The sequence below is a fragment of the Ruditapes philippinarum genome, unplaced genomic scaffold (assembly GCF_026571515.1).
Source record: "Ruditapes philippinarum isolate M1 unplaced genomic scaffold, ASM2657151v2 ctg1437_1_1_1_1, whole genome shotgun sequence".
Lineage (NCBI taxonomy): Eukaryota > Metazoa > Mollusca > Bivalvia > Venerida > Veneridae > Ruditapes > Ruditapes philippinarum.
This window is the reverse complement of record NW_026864682.1, coordinates 86,573-109,028: the sequence shown is the minus strand read 5'-3', so window position 1 is coordinate 109,028 and position 22,456 is coordinate 86,573. Positions and strand designations below refer to the sequence as shown.

Genomic DNA, 22,456 nt, shown 5'->3' with positions numbered 1-22,456 from the left:
ATCCAACAGAATCAGTATTGTACACAACAATATATATAATGGCATTTCTATTTCACACCACCATATTAATGTTTGGCATGTTAATAGAACTTTGTTACTTGTTTACAAAAATGATCTGATATACGTGTTAAGGACTCTGGAAAGAAAATGAGGCATGACGCAGAACTAAAATTATTTTATATCCATTTATTATTTTACTTGAGAAAAAAAAAACGAAGCTACAGTGAGGAAAAAAGTGATGTTATATGAAATGTTATGACTGTCAAATTGAAAACAAGGCTAAATTGGTTAGATTGAATCATATCATGCGTTTTATTATGTCACACGGTGCAAACCCTGGACGTTTATTGATAACATTTTATGGGGTGTGAAATAATATTAGGTACTGCGCCCTAGAATAAGGTGAGCTTCATGTTTCATACGTAATACCTTGTATGGTGCAATAACCATTGTAATTGTTAATTGTTCCTTGATTTGATTTCCATGCACAGGTCTTTTATTCGTAAACATTTAAGCATTTTCCCTATAAGTGCATCATACATAATATCTTGTATGGTGCAATAACAATTGTAATTTCTAGTTGGTTCTTGATTTCATTTCCATGCACAAGTTTTTTATTCTTGAACATTTAAGCATCTTCCCTATAAGTGCATTTACACGTTCTATGTCCGCTGGTAAGACTTGTTTGCCTACGGATAATTATTTCCAAAATGACTTGATATTACTTGAAATAACAATTGTTTCATGTTTTCTTTATTCTGCATAATTACAACAGACACACGTATTCAAAATGACGTAAACACTAAATAAAACTACTTTAGAGTTATTATATAATGACAACAAGAATAAAATTTCACGTTTTCTTCACAGTTCAGACAATATATCACGGAATCATATGTCCTGAAAATGTCGAAAATATGTTGATATGTAATCAATCTTAGACAATGATTGACTTAATCGCCAATCCAATTATAAGATTATTCAAGAGTTCATTAGTATCACCATGCACCGCAGTTATCGACAGTCATATATTTCAAGGTCACCATTCATCAAACTGGTAACGTCTGTCTGAATAATGTTTCTAGAAGGATATAAAAATAAAATGTATAGCTACTAAGATAATTGAAATCTTTACATACCAAATGTATCAGAAAGTGCAAAGATAGGCACGAATTGGATCTATTCAAAAAGATAAAATTGCGCGTAAGTCTGAAAATAAGACAGTTGATGAACGGATAAATGTTAAAGCAAATTAAAACAAAATTGTGTTTTTTAAGAAAATGTAAAATATATTAACAAACAGTAATGTAACGCTTTGTAAATTATAAGGAATCATATTAGGAATAATAAAATAAAATTATTACAATTGACATCATATACTGTATTTGTATTGTTTAGTAATAATTAGAATATCTAAGAACTTCAGGAGGAACGATATCACGACCTCTCCTATTCTTTTGCATGATCTGAATCATACGAATGTCAAAACTCCCGATTTGAAAGTATTTTGTAATGCAAGGACATTTTCTTTTTGGAATTTGACTGCTTGTTTTTACTCGTTTTAAAGGTTATTAAATTGGCCCTGACAATTTGATTAAATTTTAAGAAAAATACAATAGCCTCTTAAAGTGTCAGAATTACACTGCTTCAAAATTTAGATGGCAGACAACTAAATAATATATCATTTTATATTTAATAACTTAAAGCCTTACCATTTCAATTCTTTCAGGCCCTGGACGCCTTTCACGAACATCCCTGTCTAGGTGATAAGTTGCTAAAATAACAATTACAAACAGATTTATGATGATGTATTGTACTCATAACGTTTGATTCTATACTAGCAACGTACACTCCATGGTCCGTTTACACTTCCGCTTACGAGCTAATAAAACTTGAAAAATAGCCGATTTGTACTAAAATGTGATTAATCAGCTAAATAAAGATCAATAATTGAGGAATGTTTCCTTTTTAACAAGGATATTTATTTGGCTGATATACGAATGAATGCTAGATCTATTACTTCGAAATTTGTACTTGCAAATCAAATTTGTAGGTTTTGCAAAATGAAACATTACTGGTGGCTTAACTTAATGGAAGCACTTATTCAATGAATGATTTTTATAGCTTAAAGTGAGGAGAACACTATGATTCTACATAGCGACACTACAGTAAGATTATATTTTAAGGTAAGAGAAAGGAATTGATAATTTGAAGAAAAAAATAAGTTGATGATTTGAAATTAGATAAACAATAAATTGAACATACTCTCTGCTCCATAACTATCATTGATACTGTTGTACATGTTGTATAATTCTTGTGTTGATGAGTTGGACTTTGCCCTCGGCTGCAACATATATCCAAGATTAAAACCAAGAAACAAAATACAATCAGCAAGCTTAGCATTTATTTTATTCAGTTGTATATTTATTTTGTATACTCTTGATACAATAATTTCTTAGTCAATAAAGTCATTAACACACTCAAGCAAGCAAAATGAGTTTTAATGACATGAATGGAAATAAAATGGTCAATCGCTCTCTCCTTCTGTTGTATATAAGAAAAAACGCTTACAATGAGGATTGGATTTGAAGTTGACCGTGTGAACAGACCAGAACTTGCGTTTCTCTTCTTTCTTTGGTAAGCATGCTTTATCTGAAATGTATAAAGATATTTTCAATTTAAGTCAATACTAATTTTGAATTTTATCTGGAAAAGCAAATATAACAAAATATTTATTTCAGAATTAATTTTAGTAAATAGACAATGTTTAAGTATAAGATCATATTGTACTCTACCTGCGTGTTAAGTAAGCAGTGGAAAATGAATATCGCCAAACCCTGAAACGTAAAATATCAAATATCAAATGAATACCTATAAAAGGAATTGATTTCAAAATTTAAAAATTTAAGAATGAAATATAACTAGAGGAGACAGCGGCCAAATTTATGTGTGCTTTTATGTTTGTTTTTTTTTCTTTAACACGATATTTAGAGAAATTAATAAACAGAGCAATGCATGTTTGGGTGTTTAAAAATTAAGAAGCTTATAATTGCGTTTCGTGATTACATTGTAATTCCATGATAAATTTGTTAGTTTTTTAATATGTTTTACTAATTTTTTCAGTTTATAAAATGTTTTATGATAAGAAAGACAGGGTGTTTTATACATAAAACCGAGCTTCCACTCAATGCGAAGAAAACAACACCCTGGCGTACCTGAAGTCCATTACAGACTGCAAAAACATACTGTATCCACGCCAAGTCTTCTTTTACATAAAATATACCTATAACCCAAGTACAGCCAACAAGAGGAAGTAATACACAAAGACAACGAATACCAGCTCTGAAATATATGGCAATATGAAAATCATCCGAACATAATAATGTCAGAGACACGTTATGTTTGATCTTAATAAAACCAAGGATACTTATTTTTATTTGAATAATTTCGAAGATACCTATGTTCGATTTTAATAGTGTTAGACATCATTATGTTTGATCACAATAATATGGGGGATACGAAGTTATTGACTTCACCGTGTCGTTAGATATACGTTATGTTTGTTGTTTATGATGTCGGAAATACAAATATTTGATCGTAAAAAAGTCACAGATATGATATTAATATTTGACTTAATAATGTCAGAGATACATATTAAATTAATGACAAAGACACGTTATATTTGGTCTAAATTATGTGGAACATACGTATTTTTGTAAATATCGGATATATGTCCAACAACTTTTTCAATTCTAGACTTCACGGAAGAATTTCATGCTAAGAAATCCAATAATGAAAAGTGATAAAATGGCAACATATAAATATTTTCAGCTACTATAATTATGTAAGTTAAGAAAGAGAATAAAAATGTTTCAAACAAATACTTACATGGTCCTTTCCTTCAGAGATTTCTGTGATAAATTTTTCGTCTTGAAAATGGCTTTTAACACAAGCACTATCAGAATAAAATTCACCTGAAGACAAAATAAAAAGCAAACATCTAAAATAAAAAAAACAACTGGGAAAACAAGAACAACAACTATATTTCTTTAACTTATTGGTGTTTATAAACCAGGTATATAGGATTCGTTATTTGAGTTGTTGATACTTGAATTTAACTTACACATTTATAAAACTGAGTGCATAATAAAATGACCCTTTTCTACGAGTCTTATAGAAGTTCATATTAAATGACAATAAATGTCAGACTCTATTTATCACATCACTAAATTTAAGCGAAACATTCCGTTTTCACTTACAAACAAATGCTTCAGAAAAGACAGAGTGATTTAATAATACATGTTTGTAAAATAAAGAAACTGGAAATGAAATAGTAAAAAAGTAAAGTCATGTAATAAAAGATGATAAGAATAAGTATTATAAGTGTCCATTTTCTAGTTTCACGACTAAAATGAACTGTAGGAAAATATAATGGATGAAAATAAATCAATTTATTTTTACATGTATTCATGCCAGTCACAACATAAATACATATATATATACTAGTCTAGCTGGGGAAAACAATATGTCACAATGATAAAATAATGTAATATTAGGTGTAGTAACAACATACCAAAATAATCAAAAGGGCCGGTCCTACGAAAGCCCATATGAGTCCATCATCAACTGAAAGCCAGCATCTGAAATGTGAAAGATAATTGGAGTCAATACAAGCTGAGATATTATAGAAAATCACTAAGCCGATGCTATAATTTTTTTAAATGCTTGCAATGGATTTTAAAAGTTAAAAACAATGAAATTGGTGAAGACTTCATTTCTCTGAACCAATTCAACCAACGTAGGATTTACGTTATCATAAATGCAATGCAATATTGTTTATTCAATAGGAAATACATACGATTTATCGTTTCCATAGCCCTTTGTCTGAGTAACCGCTAAAGATATGCCAACTATTACAGCTGGCAGTACTGAAAAGGAAATGTGGAAAAAAAACTAACTACGAGAAAAAAGATGAAACCAAAGCATTGCAATATTCTAAAATTCATTAACTTAAAAAGAAACAATGTAATCATTGTTTCCTAAATTCTGCCATTACTCTTACAAGATAAACTTTTACTTAAGAATAGACCATAGAATAGAAAATAGATAAACATCGCTTGTAATGATTTAAATTGTATAAAGAGAAAGCTGTGACAAATAAAAAAACATCAGCATTTGAAAAAGCTTTCTTGTGAATATTTTGAGAGAAACAAGAACTGGACTAAATATTACTAAAGACATACACCAAGCTAATGGAAGTATCCATTTTAGTCTGGATTCAGTAGTGAACACGTATAGAACAACAAATGCTATTTCTACAGCCTCTGCCAACATTAGAAAAAAGACCACGAGATAAATGTACTGTAGCAATACCGCAATTGTTGTGCAGACATTCTGAAAAACACATATGTTATGATAAATACTTAATGTCATCTTAAAGCGTTGGTTTTTTTCTCTTGTTTTCGATGAACATTTATTTCCATTAATGATACCCATAAATGACTTTTTTTCCCTAGTCCCTCCTCATGTGTACGGTTTAGGGTTCATATTTCAAAAGTTTAGCTGTCGTTAGTTTTGAAATTGAAATGTCCACGCATTGTGTATCCTACCTGTTAGTCATTCATATACAGTGAAATTCTAGCTTGTCTGCGCCACTTATTGTTCTTCATTCTCATTGTTTAACAGTTTGTGGGCAACAATTTTCTCTAATATTGATAAGCAAATGCTAATAGAAGCTCATTTTTTATCTAACACAACAAGATATAACGTCGACATAACAGCTTGTGCTAAGCTAGTTGATACTATGACATAAATGCGTTCGGTGAACTCACCTCATTTGCTGTTCTATCAACACCGCCGAGAAATAGGCCGTACGAAATCAGCAAAGCAAAGCAAAGGTTCATCAGTATCTTCACACGATCGGATTTAACAAACCTGAATGCATGTAAAAACACAACAACAAATACCATACACTCTAATGAGTTCAAGGGATGCCATGATACTTTCTCGAATGATAAAGGAAAAGCTCATTGACAAGAACTTATGATGATACAATTGTTTCATTTTGAAACAACTAAGAGAATAGATTTTTTTATCAGAATCCATAAAGAAATGTTAAATTAAGTACAACTATCCAAGTATTCAGTATGATTTACTTTATGTAAGTAAACGGTCGGAGATTAATGATATAAAATTTATATCATTTCTTAGATCTGTTAGTTAGCAATTTCTACCAATCACACAAATGTCAAATTTGCAAGTGAAATGATCTAAATTTAATGTCTCTTTATTCAAAATGTGTAAGTTTTTCTTAGCAAAAATGAATGAAGTACTTTATCTAAACTGATAAGTACTTTAAATGTGTTGTGTCGCCCATACTTACTTCCAGTAGCATATATGTGTAAGCATCGTTATTATCAAACACAACATGGATATGGAACAGCCTACGATTGATATGATACGTATTGCTTCCGTTTCCACATTCTCCTACCAATTCGATAAAAAAAAGAATGCATTATTGATATCTTAAAATATCAATCTGTTACACATATTTTTCATCCAGTAGCCAGATCTTTTATATAACTGTTATGAAAATTGTGATTAAAGAAAGATGTAAGTACGTTAGGAAAAACCAGTTGTATAGCATTCGAACTCAAGGTCACCATAATACAATAAGAGCACCGCTAGGCGGAGCATTACATGCCCGAAAGTGATTTTTTTAATAAAGATGAAGCATTTGTAAGACATTTGAATTAAATAAAGTATTACCTCCTTCAAATATCAATCCTCCTATTAAGTTTGAATAATGTGGTCCAAATGGATCTTAAGTTATGCCCCGGAAACTGTTTTCAGTTTTAAGGTAATAGTGACCTTGTGACCCCAAAATCAATAGGGGTCTTCTACTCAATATGTTCAATCATCCTATGAAGTTTGAATATTGTGGACCAAATGAAACTCAAGTTATGCCAAGTAAACTGTTTTCAGTTAAAAAGTAATAATGACCATGACCTTTGACTTTGTGACCCCAAAATCAATATGGGTCTTTTACCCAATATGGACAATCATCCTATGAACTTTGAACACTGTGGGCAAAATGAAACTTAAGTTATGTTCCGAAAACTGTTTTCAGTTTTAAGGTAATAGTGACCTTGACCTTTGACCTTGTGACCCCAAATCAATAGGTTTATTTTTACCCAATATGGACAATCATCCTATGAAGATTGAACACTGTTGGCCAAATGGAACTTAAGCTATGCTCCGGAAACTTTTTTCAGTTTTAAATTAATAGTGACCTTGACCTTTGACCTTGTGACCTCAAAATCATAAGGGTCTTCTACCCAATATAGACAATCATCCTATGAAGATTGAACACTGTGGGCCAAATGGAACTTAAGTTATGCTCCGGCAACTGTTTTCAGTTTCATGGTAATAGTGACATTAACCTTTGACCTTGTGACCCCAAAATCAATAGAGGTCTTCCACTTAAAATGGTCAATCATCCTATGAAGTTTGAACACTGTGGGCAAAATGGGATTTAAGTTATGCTCCGGAAACTGTTTTCAGTTTTAGGGTCATAGTGACCTTGATTTTTGACCTTGTGACACCAAAATCAATAGGGGTCTTCTATCCAATATTGTGTGTTTTAATTTATAGGAGGAGTTCTATTATTTTATTAGAAACAATAATTATTTCATTTAAACAAAAACGGAAAAGCGGGAATCCAGGACAAGACTTCATCTTACGAGCATTTTAAATTTGAGTTCTATCTAAAATGAAACCAGTTTGCAGATGGACATAAAAAGATCCCTGAAGAATTTATCAGAACAAAGGTTGTTTTTATAGTTATTTGGAATTTGCGCGCACTCATACAAAAACATTTGATTAGTTTAAATTGAAGCTTATCTGAAGCAGCACTACTGCAGAACACTTTAAATTCGCGTTGTTAAAATGTAGTATTTTGTTCGCGTATTTTAGATTCGCGTCATTGTCATATTCAAGTCGAAAGTATTACTCATTTATAATAAGACAAGTTTTGCAATTTCTTGCTACAAACATATTAAATCACGATAACTTTGAACGAAGTTATTCGCGGAAAAACAAGATCTCCTGTATATAAAATAATATGATTTAATGTTGTTGTTTCTAAAAATATATTATATCATATGAGAGTTTTCACCTTACCTTTGTCCATGGACTCATTAAGATCGCAAAATTGGTTAAATGATCACATTCACAAACAGTTTCGTTATCATCCGAACGCTTCACTGTACACCCATCTTTCCCCCATAACACGCTGTGAATCGAGATAAATCTTTGAAAAAATATGTTCATTTTAAACTGTTTGTTTTAGTTTCACGATCTCTGGATTAAGAGACAGAGACCTTAGCCGCCAGTTTGACTCTCTATATGTTTAGCATTGTGTCTTAGAAGGTACTAAATAAATCAGTTAAAAAGATAAAATTTTGCATGCTCAGTTTGAGCTTGATCATAGATGGTATATGTTGCAGACTAACTTAACCGCCGCCTAGCACCGATTAAAGCAGAATTGTTAAACATTTTAAAGAACATTCGGAACATTAGAAAATAAAACAAAAGTATAACAAAAAAATGTGTAAATTAGAATTTACAAACATCTGCATAACTATGTATTAATACGGTAGTTATTATGTGTGTTTCGATGTGATACGTTCTTGCAATTTTGTGGCATTGACACTTGTTCCCAAAGTAAAATACTATCTGAATCCTAAACGAATTGACAATGGTCGAAACTTAATAAAATAGATTTTTGAAAGGGCGCCAGAGGTTATATTGTTTGTAAATATCAAATGATTGAGAGTGATTTTCTCACAGATCTGTATCAGGTTTGTATACCTTGATGCATTGCGGTAACTACATGTTGCTGATAACTGTTGATCAGTCTGAAAAGTAAAATAAATTATTACAATTGTTAGAGTCTCTTTTCTTTTCATTTTTTCATATATTTAATACATAAGAGCAAAAATAATATAATTTTAATGCTTTTAAAACAAGATCAACTGTAAACGTTCCTTTAATCCAACGATTTAAAAATAATTAAGGATAAGTTGCCTACGTTTTGATTGTTTACCATTTTATCGAAATGCTACTGCATCACTATTAATGCTTTTATATCAGATGCATTTATACAACTTATAAAGGTCAAAACCACAGCAACAGAAGGAAAGTTTTCCTCAGTAGATCACAACTATACAGATAATGACTAGGGATCCATTGATTATGATGTGATTTTCATCGGCAGAATGACACAGTCACAGCCGACATTCTACCGGTGAATACTGGATCATTAGTCAATAATGGTTTTATTATATCATCAGCATTAAATTTTTAAAAAAGGTCACGTATAACAAACCTAACAGGATAAACAAAACAGTAGCTTTGAACTGTTTATTCTGAAGCGCTAAATATTTCGCTCGTAAAAAGATAAAGTCAGGCGTTAAATGGCTGTGCGAAAACTGTGCAAGAATAATTGAAATATTGAAGTACTAATCATGGCGGTGTCTATTCTATCTTTTATTTTGAATCGAACAATATAACATTTATGTATTATATTACAGCATGCAACAATTAACTTTACATGTATGTTGTTTGATCATTAAATATGAGTATGATTCTATTTTAGTTCAAGAAAGTCAAATTCAGCCAGTTCTTATGATATTACAACCACTGTATATGGCTTATAGTTTGTTCTGTTGAGTACGGCGTGGACCAATAAGATCGCTGGTATTTTTAGATCATATGTAAATGCAAGACATATGACTGTGAAATAAAAGTAATGATATATACATGTTGTATCTATAAATTAGCATTTAGTAGCTCTTTCTTTCTAAACACATCAGTTCTGAAATATGAAAGTGCTCTATAGAAATGACAAAACATCCCAATTGTATATAATTGCCAAAATAGTTACATTAAGAATTATCTTGGTAATTCATGCATCAAACAATCCGTTTGAGTCTGACATGTAGAACTAAATTTCTGGAACTCAATCATCGTAATTAGCAAGAAAATTATAGCAATTAAATTAAACAAATTAAACAAGCACTTAAATATAGTGTATTGATGTATAAATGCATAGACATACGAGATTAAATGTAATAATATTTTGCAGGTAAAGTTTGTCATTTTGTATCAATAATTGGCATATAATTAATAAATTGTTAAATATTTCTTTTGTATTGTTATTAAAATACCCCAAAGTTTTGGAATGTTAGCGTTATATTGAAGCCTTCAACTTCTGTCCATCTGTCCAACTTTACTGACATAACTGACGAGCCGAGTTCTATGTCATTTCTGTAACGATAAATTCTAGTTGATAAATTCAGTTAATATTTTGCATATCTAAAAAATTTAAAAAAAAAATAACATTTTTGTTGATTTTTACATCAATAATGTCAATTCCTTTTTTTCAATTTCTATTTCATTGCCTAATTGATAAGATGTTTGATGTGAAATATTGTTTTCTAAAGTAATAACACCGTTGCATACGTGAAGAAAAAAATTTATACCTTAGTGGATATGGTACTTACCCACTAAAAGCTGTATTTATTGACATCATGCCACTTAAGTTTTTGTATAAAACGGCTGAATACGTCGTTGATCCTATGAAGTAGACAATATCAATACAAGTTTCTCCTTCACAATTTTAAGATATGCTTTGAGCCTCTGTGACAAAGCGGTTAAAGTACCCACTTTCAAATCACTTGTCTCTCATAACCCCTTAACGCTGTGTGCTCGAACGGATCGGACAGCAACTTAGGATTCTTTTATATGAGAAAGCTATCTAATAATTTCTTCTCACTCAGATGCCAGCTCATGCCTGACAAAAATATAGGAAGGGGCAACAGAGGTCTTCTTCAACCAGTAAAGCTGAAAAGTCGCCAAATGACTTTCACAGTGTCAGTATGGCTTCAATTCAAGCACTCAAACAAAGAACAAATTAAGTAAATCAAAAACGTTAGCGTTACAAAAACCAACAAACATTTTTTTGTAATTGGTATCTTATTGATTTAATTATTTTTTTAAAATAAATTCATACTTCGACACCAGTAAAACATTATCATAATAGACAAAAATGCCCTGTTTGTTTCAAACTCACGTCTTACCTGTCAAAGAAGCTCCGGGTAGATCCAAAGAAGCATTTTGTGATCCAGTAGGTGGAAACTTTATATTCGTTAAATTCTCACTGCTCTTTATTTCTAAAACTAAATATAAAAATCCAAAATGTCTTTAATTTCATTTCGACTTTCGAATATAGAAAAATACACGTGATCATTTTCAAAAGGAAATCATAAGCACTATTCAGATTGATGTTTTTAAAAGTCATATGAAAAACATCTAAATTACACGTTTAATGAAGAATACCATATCTACATTTCGTTCCAGATTGAATGCCAGTTGCATAATGTTCAAAGTCAGCAAGAGGTTTTACCATAAAATATGCTCAAGACATAAATATGTAACATCTAAATATGAAAATATATTAAAATATAGTATCTTACCTAAGTTATCAAATGTCTTTGAAAAGTTCTTCACTTCTCCAGTACGGCTAAATGATCTTGAAATAGCATCAGTGAAATTACTAATTACGTCTAAAACTTTTGACGCCCCAGATGGTGCCTAATTATATGAATGCGAATTTATAACTTGCAAAGCAATACAAAACATTATATGTTTACAGTGTCTACAGTAATTGTTGTCAGAAGTTAGGTCAAACGCTATCCTATTTTGAACGTCACTATTTTACATTTTTTCACAAATATAAATACAAGAATGTACATGATACAACAAGAAACTTTGGCAGTTGCAGATGAAAGTTAAATTAAACAAACATAAAAATTGCAAAAATTGTATCATTTAAAAAAACATAAATTACATTTGTATCAGTTTCGTCTTTTACATCATTTTAATATTCCATATTTACTGATTAATCATTCAGGAAAACAAGTTGAATCGCCCGGCTAAATATGAGCCTGAGCATGTGTTAAAATCGGCGTCAAAAACAAGATAAAAATATTTTCAGTATGCTTTTATGCATATAAAGATGCAATCAGTAAAATTTATAACCCCTTGACATTTTACTCACACGTTCTATATTCTATTTTGAACGTCCAAAACAATAAAACGTGTTTCTAAAAAAGTCTCAATGCTGCTCTTATTTTCGAAGTAACATTATATTTCATACAGTGCCAGTTAAGTCTATAATCCAGTTATTTTCAGACAGAAGATGAATGAAACGCAAAATTGCCATGTTCAACACAGAATCAATTATTATTTTATTTAGGAAAGAAATATTATAAATGATTATAAAATAAATCTCATAAATCATTTGAATTTGTCCTAGTTTTAAGTTTTAATTTAATAAAACAGAACAAACCTCTGACGACGTTGACGACTGGTCACCACTTGCTTGCCAGGACTCAGTATTACTTGTATCTAACAAGTTACTTGTAGTTTCAAAGAAGGACTGTAATATATGTCATACTGATCACAGTTATCGCAATACACATTGACTGTATATATATTTAGTGAATAATGATAATTGAACACGTTTTGTTGTCGAACAAGCATGCATTTACATTAAAAGCTTCATTTATTGATAACTTCTAAAAGTGTTAAATGATACTAAAATTGTAAAAAATCGAAGCCGATAGGTCCTTTATAACAAAAACCGAAAATAGTGCAGGCTTTGGTCAATGAATAAAAACGCCACAAACATTTTGGTTATTATATTATTATTATTATTAGAGCCAGCAGATAAAGCCTCTGTCACGAATGCAGTTGTGAAGCTGTATTGATTTAACCAAAGATGCTAACGCTTTTAAAAAAGTGTAAAAAATATATCTCTGCTGCTTACATATTACAAATGTTTGTTATAACAATTCGAATATATTGCCTGTATGGATGAACTATGTTGGTACTTTTGAGCTAATGACACATGCAAAAAATCATTGCGGAACGGGTGAAACCGTAGTACAAATGTATTTGAATTAACATCATAATATTTTGTTTGGAACATTTGAATACGTCAACGTAGAGTTTCCATGCGTGTAAAATAACAGAAACATTGTTTATTCAAACCCTTTCGAGAAATTATCATATGTGTTTGGAGAACATATATTTTACGGGTTGTAAATTTTATAAAAATATTCTTCGGATATGGCTTTATACCATTTTAACCACGTATCATCAAACTGCACTTATATATGAATATCGGAATAATCCGTTATGATATTCAACCTTGAACGAAACAAATGTACAACAAGCTCAACAAGCAATGTGTGCCTTACGAATATCTGAAATTTGGCCTTCTTGCTGAAATGTACGGAGATATATCTTTCCTGATGATAAACCAGAATGAGGCAAAGCGTAATACAAAGTTTGTCTAACAAGCAATACTTAGAAATAAAAGCGGGCAATTAATAATGTGTGTCACTATTTTTAGCACCGACTTATTGTTAACTGGCATAGTTTGTCTTAATCTATAAAGCCTAACTGACTAAAACTGTTAAGAGTTAAATACGAGTATATACTTTAATAATAATAATAATAATAATAATAATAATAATAATAATAATAATAATTTTACAAATATGTTACGCCTGGATTATCTGCAAGATTGCCTTGTTTATTTGTTATTGTTGTTGGTTTCCTTCTGTATTGGAAGCAAACTGAAATGTACGTTGGTCTGAAAGGCCGAGGAGGTTTTTTCAAGTTCTATTAAGCAAAACATTTTATTTAAGAAAAATTAAATAATTCTTTCACAAATATTACCGTAGAAAGACTGTCATTTATGGTAATGTTAGTGTAGTTAATATTTGCAATGACCCCTAGAGTTAACGTTACAGCTTCTAATTCACCACTATATGTTTTGTTGCTTTCTGTTTGATTGGTTAATGACGATAGTTGACCAAGTACACTTACTACAGTCTCGGTTGTCGGTTTTTCTTTTATAATATTTACCTAAATAACGAAATGTATCATACAATGTAGAATTGACTAAACTACTTTTTCACATTTAAGTAATTAGATCTGATGGAAAACGCGTTGCTTTTCATTGTTTATCATTAATTCATTTATCAAATAGAATGTATTGTTTGGGTAATATGCGAAATAGTAAGTATAATTTTCTTCAATCTATTGTCTTATCAAGTCTTTACAACTAAAACAGAATTTCTAAACAGAATATAAACTGAATTAGTTACACTTTCAGTAATTTCCTCTAGCGCCTTTCTAATACAGTTGTAATGAGGTAACAACCACTCCCCTTCTGTTGAACACTTTCTCGTTACATAATTAGACAAATCTATAATAATCAAATATATATATGTGTGAAAACGACAAAATAAAATAATAATTAATAACGACATGGTCATAAAACATGTTTAGTTGGATTTTTTAATGTCCTACTATTTAGATATGTGATTGTTCTACTAATTTCAATCTTATCAACTTTTTATCAGAAAATATCGTTCAGTAGGAATTTCAGAATTATATTTTATTTTAATTATTGTATCGTTTCAAGAACATGCGTACCTTCCTTTATTTTGGAACATGGGAACACTCGTGTTTCGCCTGGATTGGTTGCATTCCAAACCTGTCCATGGCTGTCTGTGTTTTTTTCACACGGACTTGCTATTTTGCTTGGAGCTGAAGTATGAATTTCATTCTGCTACATCTGTATTTTTTTTAGAAATTGAGTGTTATGAAAAAGAGAGGGAACTAATCCATACGTCAATATATATATTGATAAACTGTTTTCTGCATGTAGATTGTTTTTATTAACTCCAACAGTTTATCAGTAAGTTTGTAAAGCTTTTGTAACATGCACGACACGGTTAAAGTCATATGATGACGTGAAAAAAGGCATCAGATGTTTATCCATGTATTGCGCTGGTCACAAGTTGACACCTTTGTAACTGGACTGAAGTTTGTCTTTGCAGCAATGAAAAAGAAACTCTTTGTGACTTATTGAATCATCATGGATTTTGTAACTGCATACATGTTTGGTTAAATTGAATTTGAAATTCTAATTCGGTTTAGCATGCTCATCCAGAGTTCATCATATATGAACTAACTTACCTTTTATGCATTTAGGTGCACTTCCACTCCATTGTCCAGACTTCAGACATACGCGAGAACGATAGCCTTCTAATATGTAATCGCTTCGACAAGAATAGTCTATGACTGAATCAACTTTGTATGAAGTATTTGAACCTAAAATTGTAAGATGACCCGTGACGTTTGGGCGTCTGCAGTCTGGAAAATGAAATAAGGGTAGAAACATGTTGAAATATATAAATTGTCATAAATACTGAGTATAAATTAAGTTGTAAGTATCTTTATACTGGACAAATTATAAAATATTTAAGCGCGCGCGGTTGCAATAAATGTTCATCCTATTGCATAAACAAAAGGATTGAAATACATATAATTATATTCATGCATTGGCATTTGAAATGGTTATCATATAGCATGGTTGTAACATCGATTGTTTTTAACCCTCGTTACAAAAGTAGTATCTATGTACACAACTGTTGCCAAGTTATCAAATAATTTCCATTTTAAGCATTACACCTATAATGTAGTACGAAATTCTTTAAATAAATGATATAATCGTATATAAACGGGTGTTTGCTAAATAACAAACCCTAAGTGGCCCGAGTTTGATAAGCAAACAGCCGTTTTCTTTCAAATTATTTCAAACAAGCCGAACAACGTCAAAGAATCGAGAACAATTCGAAACTTAGATATTTACATAGTGATGTACATTTTCGTACAATATTATATTGAACAAAAAAACAGTATCGTTTTAATTTTTTACTGTTAATTGACATGCAAAATATGATTGATTATGTTTGTATTTAGATACCAGACCAGCGAAATTATGAGAGTTTAGAAGAGTGCTTTTCACTCTTGATTTAATCCAGTTATATTAGGCGTAGATTGTTTAAAGCTATAAATTTGCTCCAAAAATGTTGTTAGAATTTTACAAAAAAATGCTTCCAAATTGCTTGTATAAATAAATATGGTTATAAATTGCATTAAAAGTAAATGGCGCACAAAAAAAATTATTACAAAAGGGATAAAAGCCTACTTAAGATAGCAGAATAATATTTTATCCCGGGACATTTTATTCTGTTTACGTAAATATGCATGTGTGCTTTAAGATCCTGTATGTTTTGTGATTGATATTGTTAACAATATCTTGCAAAAAATTATATATGTAAATAATTATGCAAATAAAACAATTTTCAAACATCGAAGAATATGTAAAATGTGTAATGCAAATATTTTGCATATTTAATCAATAAATTACATGCATCATTTCTTATTGAAAAATTTGACTTGAATTCTAATAACCTCCCTTTTTTACATGGAATGTTTAATTGGGTAATTTTTTTATAAATAATGATTATTGTAAATTACCATATTGACAAATCTTAATTTGAGCTTCATATTTATGAAATAAAGCCATGAAAGGATTGTGTTACAGGATCTTTAATAACAGAGACATCTTATGTGACAACTCTTTCGAGAACTGACAATAAACATTATGGGATCAGCATATTTTTACTTTTGAGAAATTTGGTAAAAATATTTCTAAGTCATAAGATATAGCATTTTACCCTTTAAAGTTACCAGAAGTGTCATTAGTACTTATGGCATTATCTGTTAATTCTTGAATACTCATGCCTTTTGACATTTTATTCTCTCGTGAGGTTTTGTTAACAAATATGTTTTGTAAGTTTGTAGATCCAAATCTTATAAATTATTTCATACAATCCATGCACGCATTCATTTGAATGAAAACAATATCAACCTAAAGTTTTTACTTACATACAGGCAAGCATGTTATTGATGTATTGCCATTCCAGGTTGCTTTTTCTGAACATATAAATGTGGCACTCGTGTTTCCATTTGAAAAAGAATATCCAACTTTGCATTTTATCAAGGCGACGCTTCCAAAATTTGTTGAATTCTTCGGAATGTATGTTGTGTTTTCACTGTTATTGATAGATAATCGAAGAGGACCACAATCTATAAGGTATACTCTCATAATGAAGTTCATAAAAATGAAATTTTATTCTTCAATATTTATTTATATTAAATGGAATACAAATAAATAAAATATAGAACATATTCATAACAATCGAGCGTGTGCAAAAATAAAATTGTTGTTGACAAAAACAATCTATAAGGTATAATCTCATAATGAAGTTCATAAAAATGAAAACGTATTCTTCAATATTTATTAATATTTAATAGAATACAAAAAAATATAAAATATAGAACATATTCATAACAATCGAGCGTGTGCAAAAATAAAAGTGTTTTTGACAAAAACATAAAAGTTATTACATATGTAATATGTTAATATTAAAACGAGTGAACGTTAAGTTTTATATTAAGGTTATTTAGACAGCTGCCTTATAAAGAGATGTATCTGACCATTCTAATGGTTGAAGACTAAAGAAGAACGAACCTACTGGAAGACACATTGCTTGGTCTGTTGACAACGTACCCCATGTACCGTTCGCCTTGCAATGAATGAATTCATTACCAAATATTTTATATCCTGGACGACAAACATATTTGGCGACAGATCCGTTTTCTTCTATATAAACATCCCCAAAAGGAATCTCTGGTGGTCTGCCACAGTCTAAACGAAAGATAACAGTTACTGTAATGTTTTTGATGAAATACTTTTTAATACGAAAATCGTTTCTTAAATAGAACTTGCTTATGATATTTGTTTACAAAGTGTTAAAATAAGTAACACAGTGATTAAAAATCTTGTTGATTGCAAAATTTGATAATATATTATGATAATTTTATAAAAATAATGTACCTGGTTTTATCGTAGTCGAAGTCATCATTGATGTTGACGAGCGGGTACTTGTCGGTATTGTCGTGCGTTGTTCTGTTGAAGTACTTGCTGTTGAAGAATAAGTGAGGTCACCAGCCGTCGAAGAATGTGTCGTTGATGTGCTTAACTCTGTTGAGTATGTTGGTGTTAAATCTGTAGTAGATGTTGACGATTGCGATGTCGATATATAAATCGACGAAGTTTCAGTGGGTGTTGATGTCGTGGGACTTTTGGTTGATTCTGTTGAGGTTTGTGTTGTCGTTGTTATTGTTGTTGTTGTTGTTGATGTTGTTACTGTTTGGGAAGTTGTCGCCGTCGATGTCGATGTTGTCAGTGCTGATGTTGTAGTACCTATTGGTGTTGTAGACGACTCTGTCGCAGTTTCTGTTGTAAAAGGCGGTGTTAATGTCGTGTTCTCTGAAGATTCTGTTGCATTTTCTTTTGTAAAAGGTGGTGTTGAATTTGTGCTCTCTGAAGATTCTGTAAAAGTTTCTGTTGTAAAATGTGGTGTTAAAGTTGTGTTATCTGAAGATTCTGTTGATGTTTCTAAGGTCGATGAATCGATCGAAATTGTAGTTGTGGGCTCGGTTGATTGTGTCGTTTCTATTGTTGTTAAATCAGTTGGGTTCATAGATGACTCAGAAGATGTCATATATATTGTCGATGATCCGTTCAATGTGTTCGTTGCTGACTCGGTTGATGATAAAGGGTTTTCGGTATTTGAGAAAGTCCATGTCTCAGTGTTCTCTGTAGATTCTGGTGATGTTGTTGTCATGGTTGATGAATAAGATTTTGATGATGTAGTTGTTGACTTGATCGATAATGTAGTGTTTCCGGCTAATGAATAAGAAACTGTTGAAGTGTTCTCTTCAGGTGTGGTTGATGTTGTTTCTGTGGTCGATGAATCAGTTGAAAGTGTCCTTGCTGATGTTAACTCGGTTGTTGTGGTTGTGATCTCGGTAGGTGAATTGGATATTATCATAGTGGTCTCTGTCGAATTTGTGCTGGTCGAGGTTGACGTTGATGACTCTGTATATGCTGTCGTGTTCTCAGTTGTTAAATAAGGTATAGTCGTAGTGCTTGTTGATAAATCTGGTGATACCGATGAATCATTAAATATTGTAATTGTTGATTGAGTTAATGACACATTGCTCTCTGTTGATGATGCTTCAAGTGTAGTCGTTGGTGTTGACGATGCTGTTGATGATTTAGGTGTTATTGGTGTTATCGGTGATGATGTATTTGTCGATAGTATAGGTGATGTGGAGGTGTTTTGTGGACTTGATTCAGAAGACGTTGATAATGAAAATGATTTAGATATTTCTGTCGTTGATGAAAAGGTTGGTGAGACGTCCGTGGGTAATACGGATGTTAAAGAAGAGTTAACAAACGATGTTGATGATTGTATTCCCGATGACACTGAGTTTGTAGATGCATTTGTAGTTGGTGATGTTGCCGCTGAATATGGCATAGTCGTCGTTGTGGAAGAATAACCTATAGCTAATGACAAAACTGAACGTATTTAATTACGATTTGCACAAAGTTATACCTACTTGTTTAAATAAAAAGATATGTCATACAACAGAATTTCTTTCTTGTTGGTATTTCTGTAGAAGTTTCAATTTCTCAAACAAATGTAGAACTCTCTTATTTTATATAAATAAGTAAAATTATATAAGTTGCAAATACAAATTGAAATGCTTTAGCTTGATGGCTAATAGTTATTATTCTTAAAGTTTTTCATCGGCCTTCAATAGAGCACTATGCGTTATGTTTACACTATGATTAAATGTTCGGTATGTTTTGGATTATGTAATGAACTTATTTATGCAATGATAATCCAGCTAGTATAATGACGTTTTATTAACATTGCAGTTATCTATAGTTACGCACTAACGCTCGTAAAGTTTAAATAGGATTATCAAATGTCGATTTGCTCATTAAATTGTGAAATGTACATGATCTGTTAAATCAATATACTTAAATTTAATTATTCAGAATTGAAATATCACGGGTGTACTCTCCGGGTGACAGATAAATGATTTATTTGTGAAAAATTCATCCTGATCAATATACAATATTCAAATTTATTCACTTGACTTATATATAAACAAATCTGAATTCATATTGAATATCAATATTAACGCAAATGCGTTAAACAATAAATGATGATATGATTTTAACAACCCCCTTAAAAGACACAATTTATTGTTTTCTATTTACACTAACATACCTAAGCAAACTTGATCGCATGCAGACGAAAATGGTTTCCACACTCCGTTTTATTTCTGGCTTGATAAAAGCATTCTTGAGATTTTTTCATAAAATTATTTATATGGATAGAGTTCGTTCGGTTTGTTGCTGTATTTAAAAATATTAAATAGAGCTAACAAATGAAATATAGACCAAACCAATTACATGTAGCTATGACCCGATCAATCAGCTGGATAAAGAATGATTGACTTGTAATAAATTTATCTTATTATACATTCAATATTCTATATAGTGATTTTTTTTCTGTATTTCACGTGTTTAAAACAGTAATTATGCGTCTAATGTACATAAGAAATAATGTTTGCGTATTGTGTAAAAATAAACAAACAGCATCCAGGGTAAACAAAAATAAAGTATGCGTCACATGAAATTGAAACATATATCAAATCTTTAAGGACTAAACCTTTTTTTTTTTTAAAAAAATAAACAAACAGAAAATTCACTAAAAATTATCAGATTGAACTAGGTTTGTAGTTGATATATACCAATAAAAACAATAACGACAGCAAAACTGAGAAAATAAGAAAATCTAATTAGAAATATATATTGAAAAATCACGCTAAGACTGTTTTTTTTTATTTTTTATACATATAATTTTATAAAACAGAAAAAGATAATTTTTAATCTTACCTAAATATTGAATGATAAAGACTAAAACACTGGCAAACAAATCCATTTTTATTGTTCAAAGGATATAAAGGGTTTATATTGTCCAAAGCCGCTATCAGAGCACCAATATGCAATCATTTCATTAAAATGCAAAGTGTATGTTTTATTATCGTACTTTAGCTTCACAACTATAAATCACGGGTAAGAGGTATTTGCTTAGGTTTACTCAAGATAACATAAAAATCTCGCAAAGCTTTATATTTTGTCACTGCATTAAAATAGTTCGCTTCGTTCTTTATGTCAGAGTATGAAATAAACGTTTATATTTTTTATGATATTTGTTATCTTTTTATTTTACTTATATATACATGTATATTGATCTGAACTTATCTTACAAAGTAATAATTGGTTTCATAAAATATATTAGCCTTATTTAATCAGCATTTAAAACGATAAACGATGATTCAATATTAAATATAGTGATGAACATGGCAAACATATTGTAATAAAGGGATAAGCATGGGAAATGATTCAATAGTTAATACATTATTCAGCATAGAAGACAATTCAGTCTTTTTGAAAAAACAATGTCATTATAAAAAGATATTAAAAAAATCAATTTGTTCAGGATAATCAAATATATTTAATAAAATTTTAAGGCTGTTAAACGAACCGGAATTCAAGATGAAATTAACATCCGATTTCAAAATGGAAATCAAATGATTTTCGAAAACGTCCAAGGATGATTTAAGAAAAAAGTGTTAGCATAAAAAAGAGACAATAATTTTTATTGAAAATGGGGCTTTACGGATAGCGATAATATATTTAAATAAATATGATGACTGTACAAATGATCACAAGTAAAGGAATAGATCTTAATTACATTGCTACGTAAAGCGTAGAAACACAAATCAAAACATGCAAATAATGTTTCTAAAAAAATAATACTACTTGAAACCAACAGTTGAAAAAAAATATAAGCTGACCTCTTTGATATTTATAGTATTATACTTAGTCTATAGAAATAAGCTTGAACTACTTATTCGTTTTCCATATCATATTGAATGAGTAATATATACTCTGTGTCTGGTTTGGCACTTAAGCTGTATAGATTTTTGTCAGTTCGCGAGTACATAAAGATTGACCAAACTCTAGATACATGTTAATATACTTATCTTTCTCAACAACTGTTTTTTTATTTTTTCATCGCCGATTAAAACGTAAAATAAAAGTTAGTAAACGCGTTGTCTAAATTAACTATTTGAGAGCTTTACTGTGTTTGCATTACGCATTTATACAATGACCCATATATCAAATTTGCAAGGACTATACCTTTTTTAAAAAAAATACACAAACAGAAAATTCACTGGGGTTATTATTTTTAAAATTATCAAATCGAATTAGGTTTGTAGTGGATATATACCAATATAACCTCAACTACAGTAAAACTGGGAAAACAAGAAAATCTAATGAGAAATATATTGAAAAATGACGTTTAGACTTCCGTTGATGTTTTTCTTAATTGCTTATACATGTTTTCTCGGTGGATATCTTTTTATAAAACAGAAAAAGATTAATTTAATCTTACCTAAATATTGAATGATAAAGACTAAAACACTGACAAACAAATCCATTTTTATTGTTCAAAGGGTATAAAGCGCTTATATT

At 30.4% G+C, this 22,456-nt stretch overlaps 1 protein-coding gene across 2 annotated transcripts; it reads right to left on the bottom strand.

Moving 5' to 3' along the window:
- Positions 1-731: 731 nt before the first annotated feature.
- LOC132726495 (serine-rich adhesin for platelets-like) lies at positions 732-22,456 on the bottom strand. 2 transcript variants are annotated; one of them, XM_060711818.1, is made up of 27 exons: positions 22,377-22,456; positions 17,888-19,405; positions 17,522-17,698; positions 16,876-17,076; positions 15,118-15,294; positions 14,572-14,685; positions 14,241-14,341; positions 13,810-13,998; positions 12,413-12,502; positions 11,538-11,655; positions 11,142-11,240; positions 10,566-10,638; positions 10,230-10,329; positions 8,872-8,918; positions 8,182-8,293; positions 6,383-6,486; positions 5,832-5,934; positions 5,244-5,394; positions 4,859-4,928; positions 4,574-4,640; positions 3,889-3,974; positions 3,216-3,342; positions 2,796-2,837; positions 2,572-2,652; positions 2,266-2,344; positions 1,713-1,774; positions 732-1,081 (listed from the first exon to the last, which is right to left on the bottom strand). In XM_060711818.1, exons 1-27 carry the CDS (start codon positions 22,420-22,422, stop codon positions 1,040-1,042), a joined length of 4,176 nt encoding a protein of 1,391 aa, XP_060567801.1. In that variant the 5' UTR covers positions 22,423-22,456; the 3' UTR covers positions 732-1,039. The 2 variants fall into 2 exon arrangements, with proteins under 2 accessions (XP_060567801.1, XP_060567800.1); XM_060711817.1 differs by lacking the exon at positions 22,377-22,456 and adding an exon at positions 20,810-20,959.

Excerpts from the sequence above, each read along its gene's own strand:
- LOC132726495 (XM_060711818.1), bottom strand. The coding sequence starts at position 22,422 with ATGGATTTGTTTGTCAGTGTTTTAGTCTTTATCATTCAATATTTAG. Across the intron at positions 14,342-14,571 it reads ATGTTCCAAAATAAAGGAAG|ATTTGTCTAATTATGTAACG; the intron begins GTACGCATGTTC and ends TGATTATTATAG. Across the intron at positions 10,330-10,565 it reads ATAAATACAGCTTTTAGTGG|AAATGACATAGAACTCGGCT; the intron begins GTAAGTACCATA and ends TTATCGTTACAG.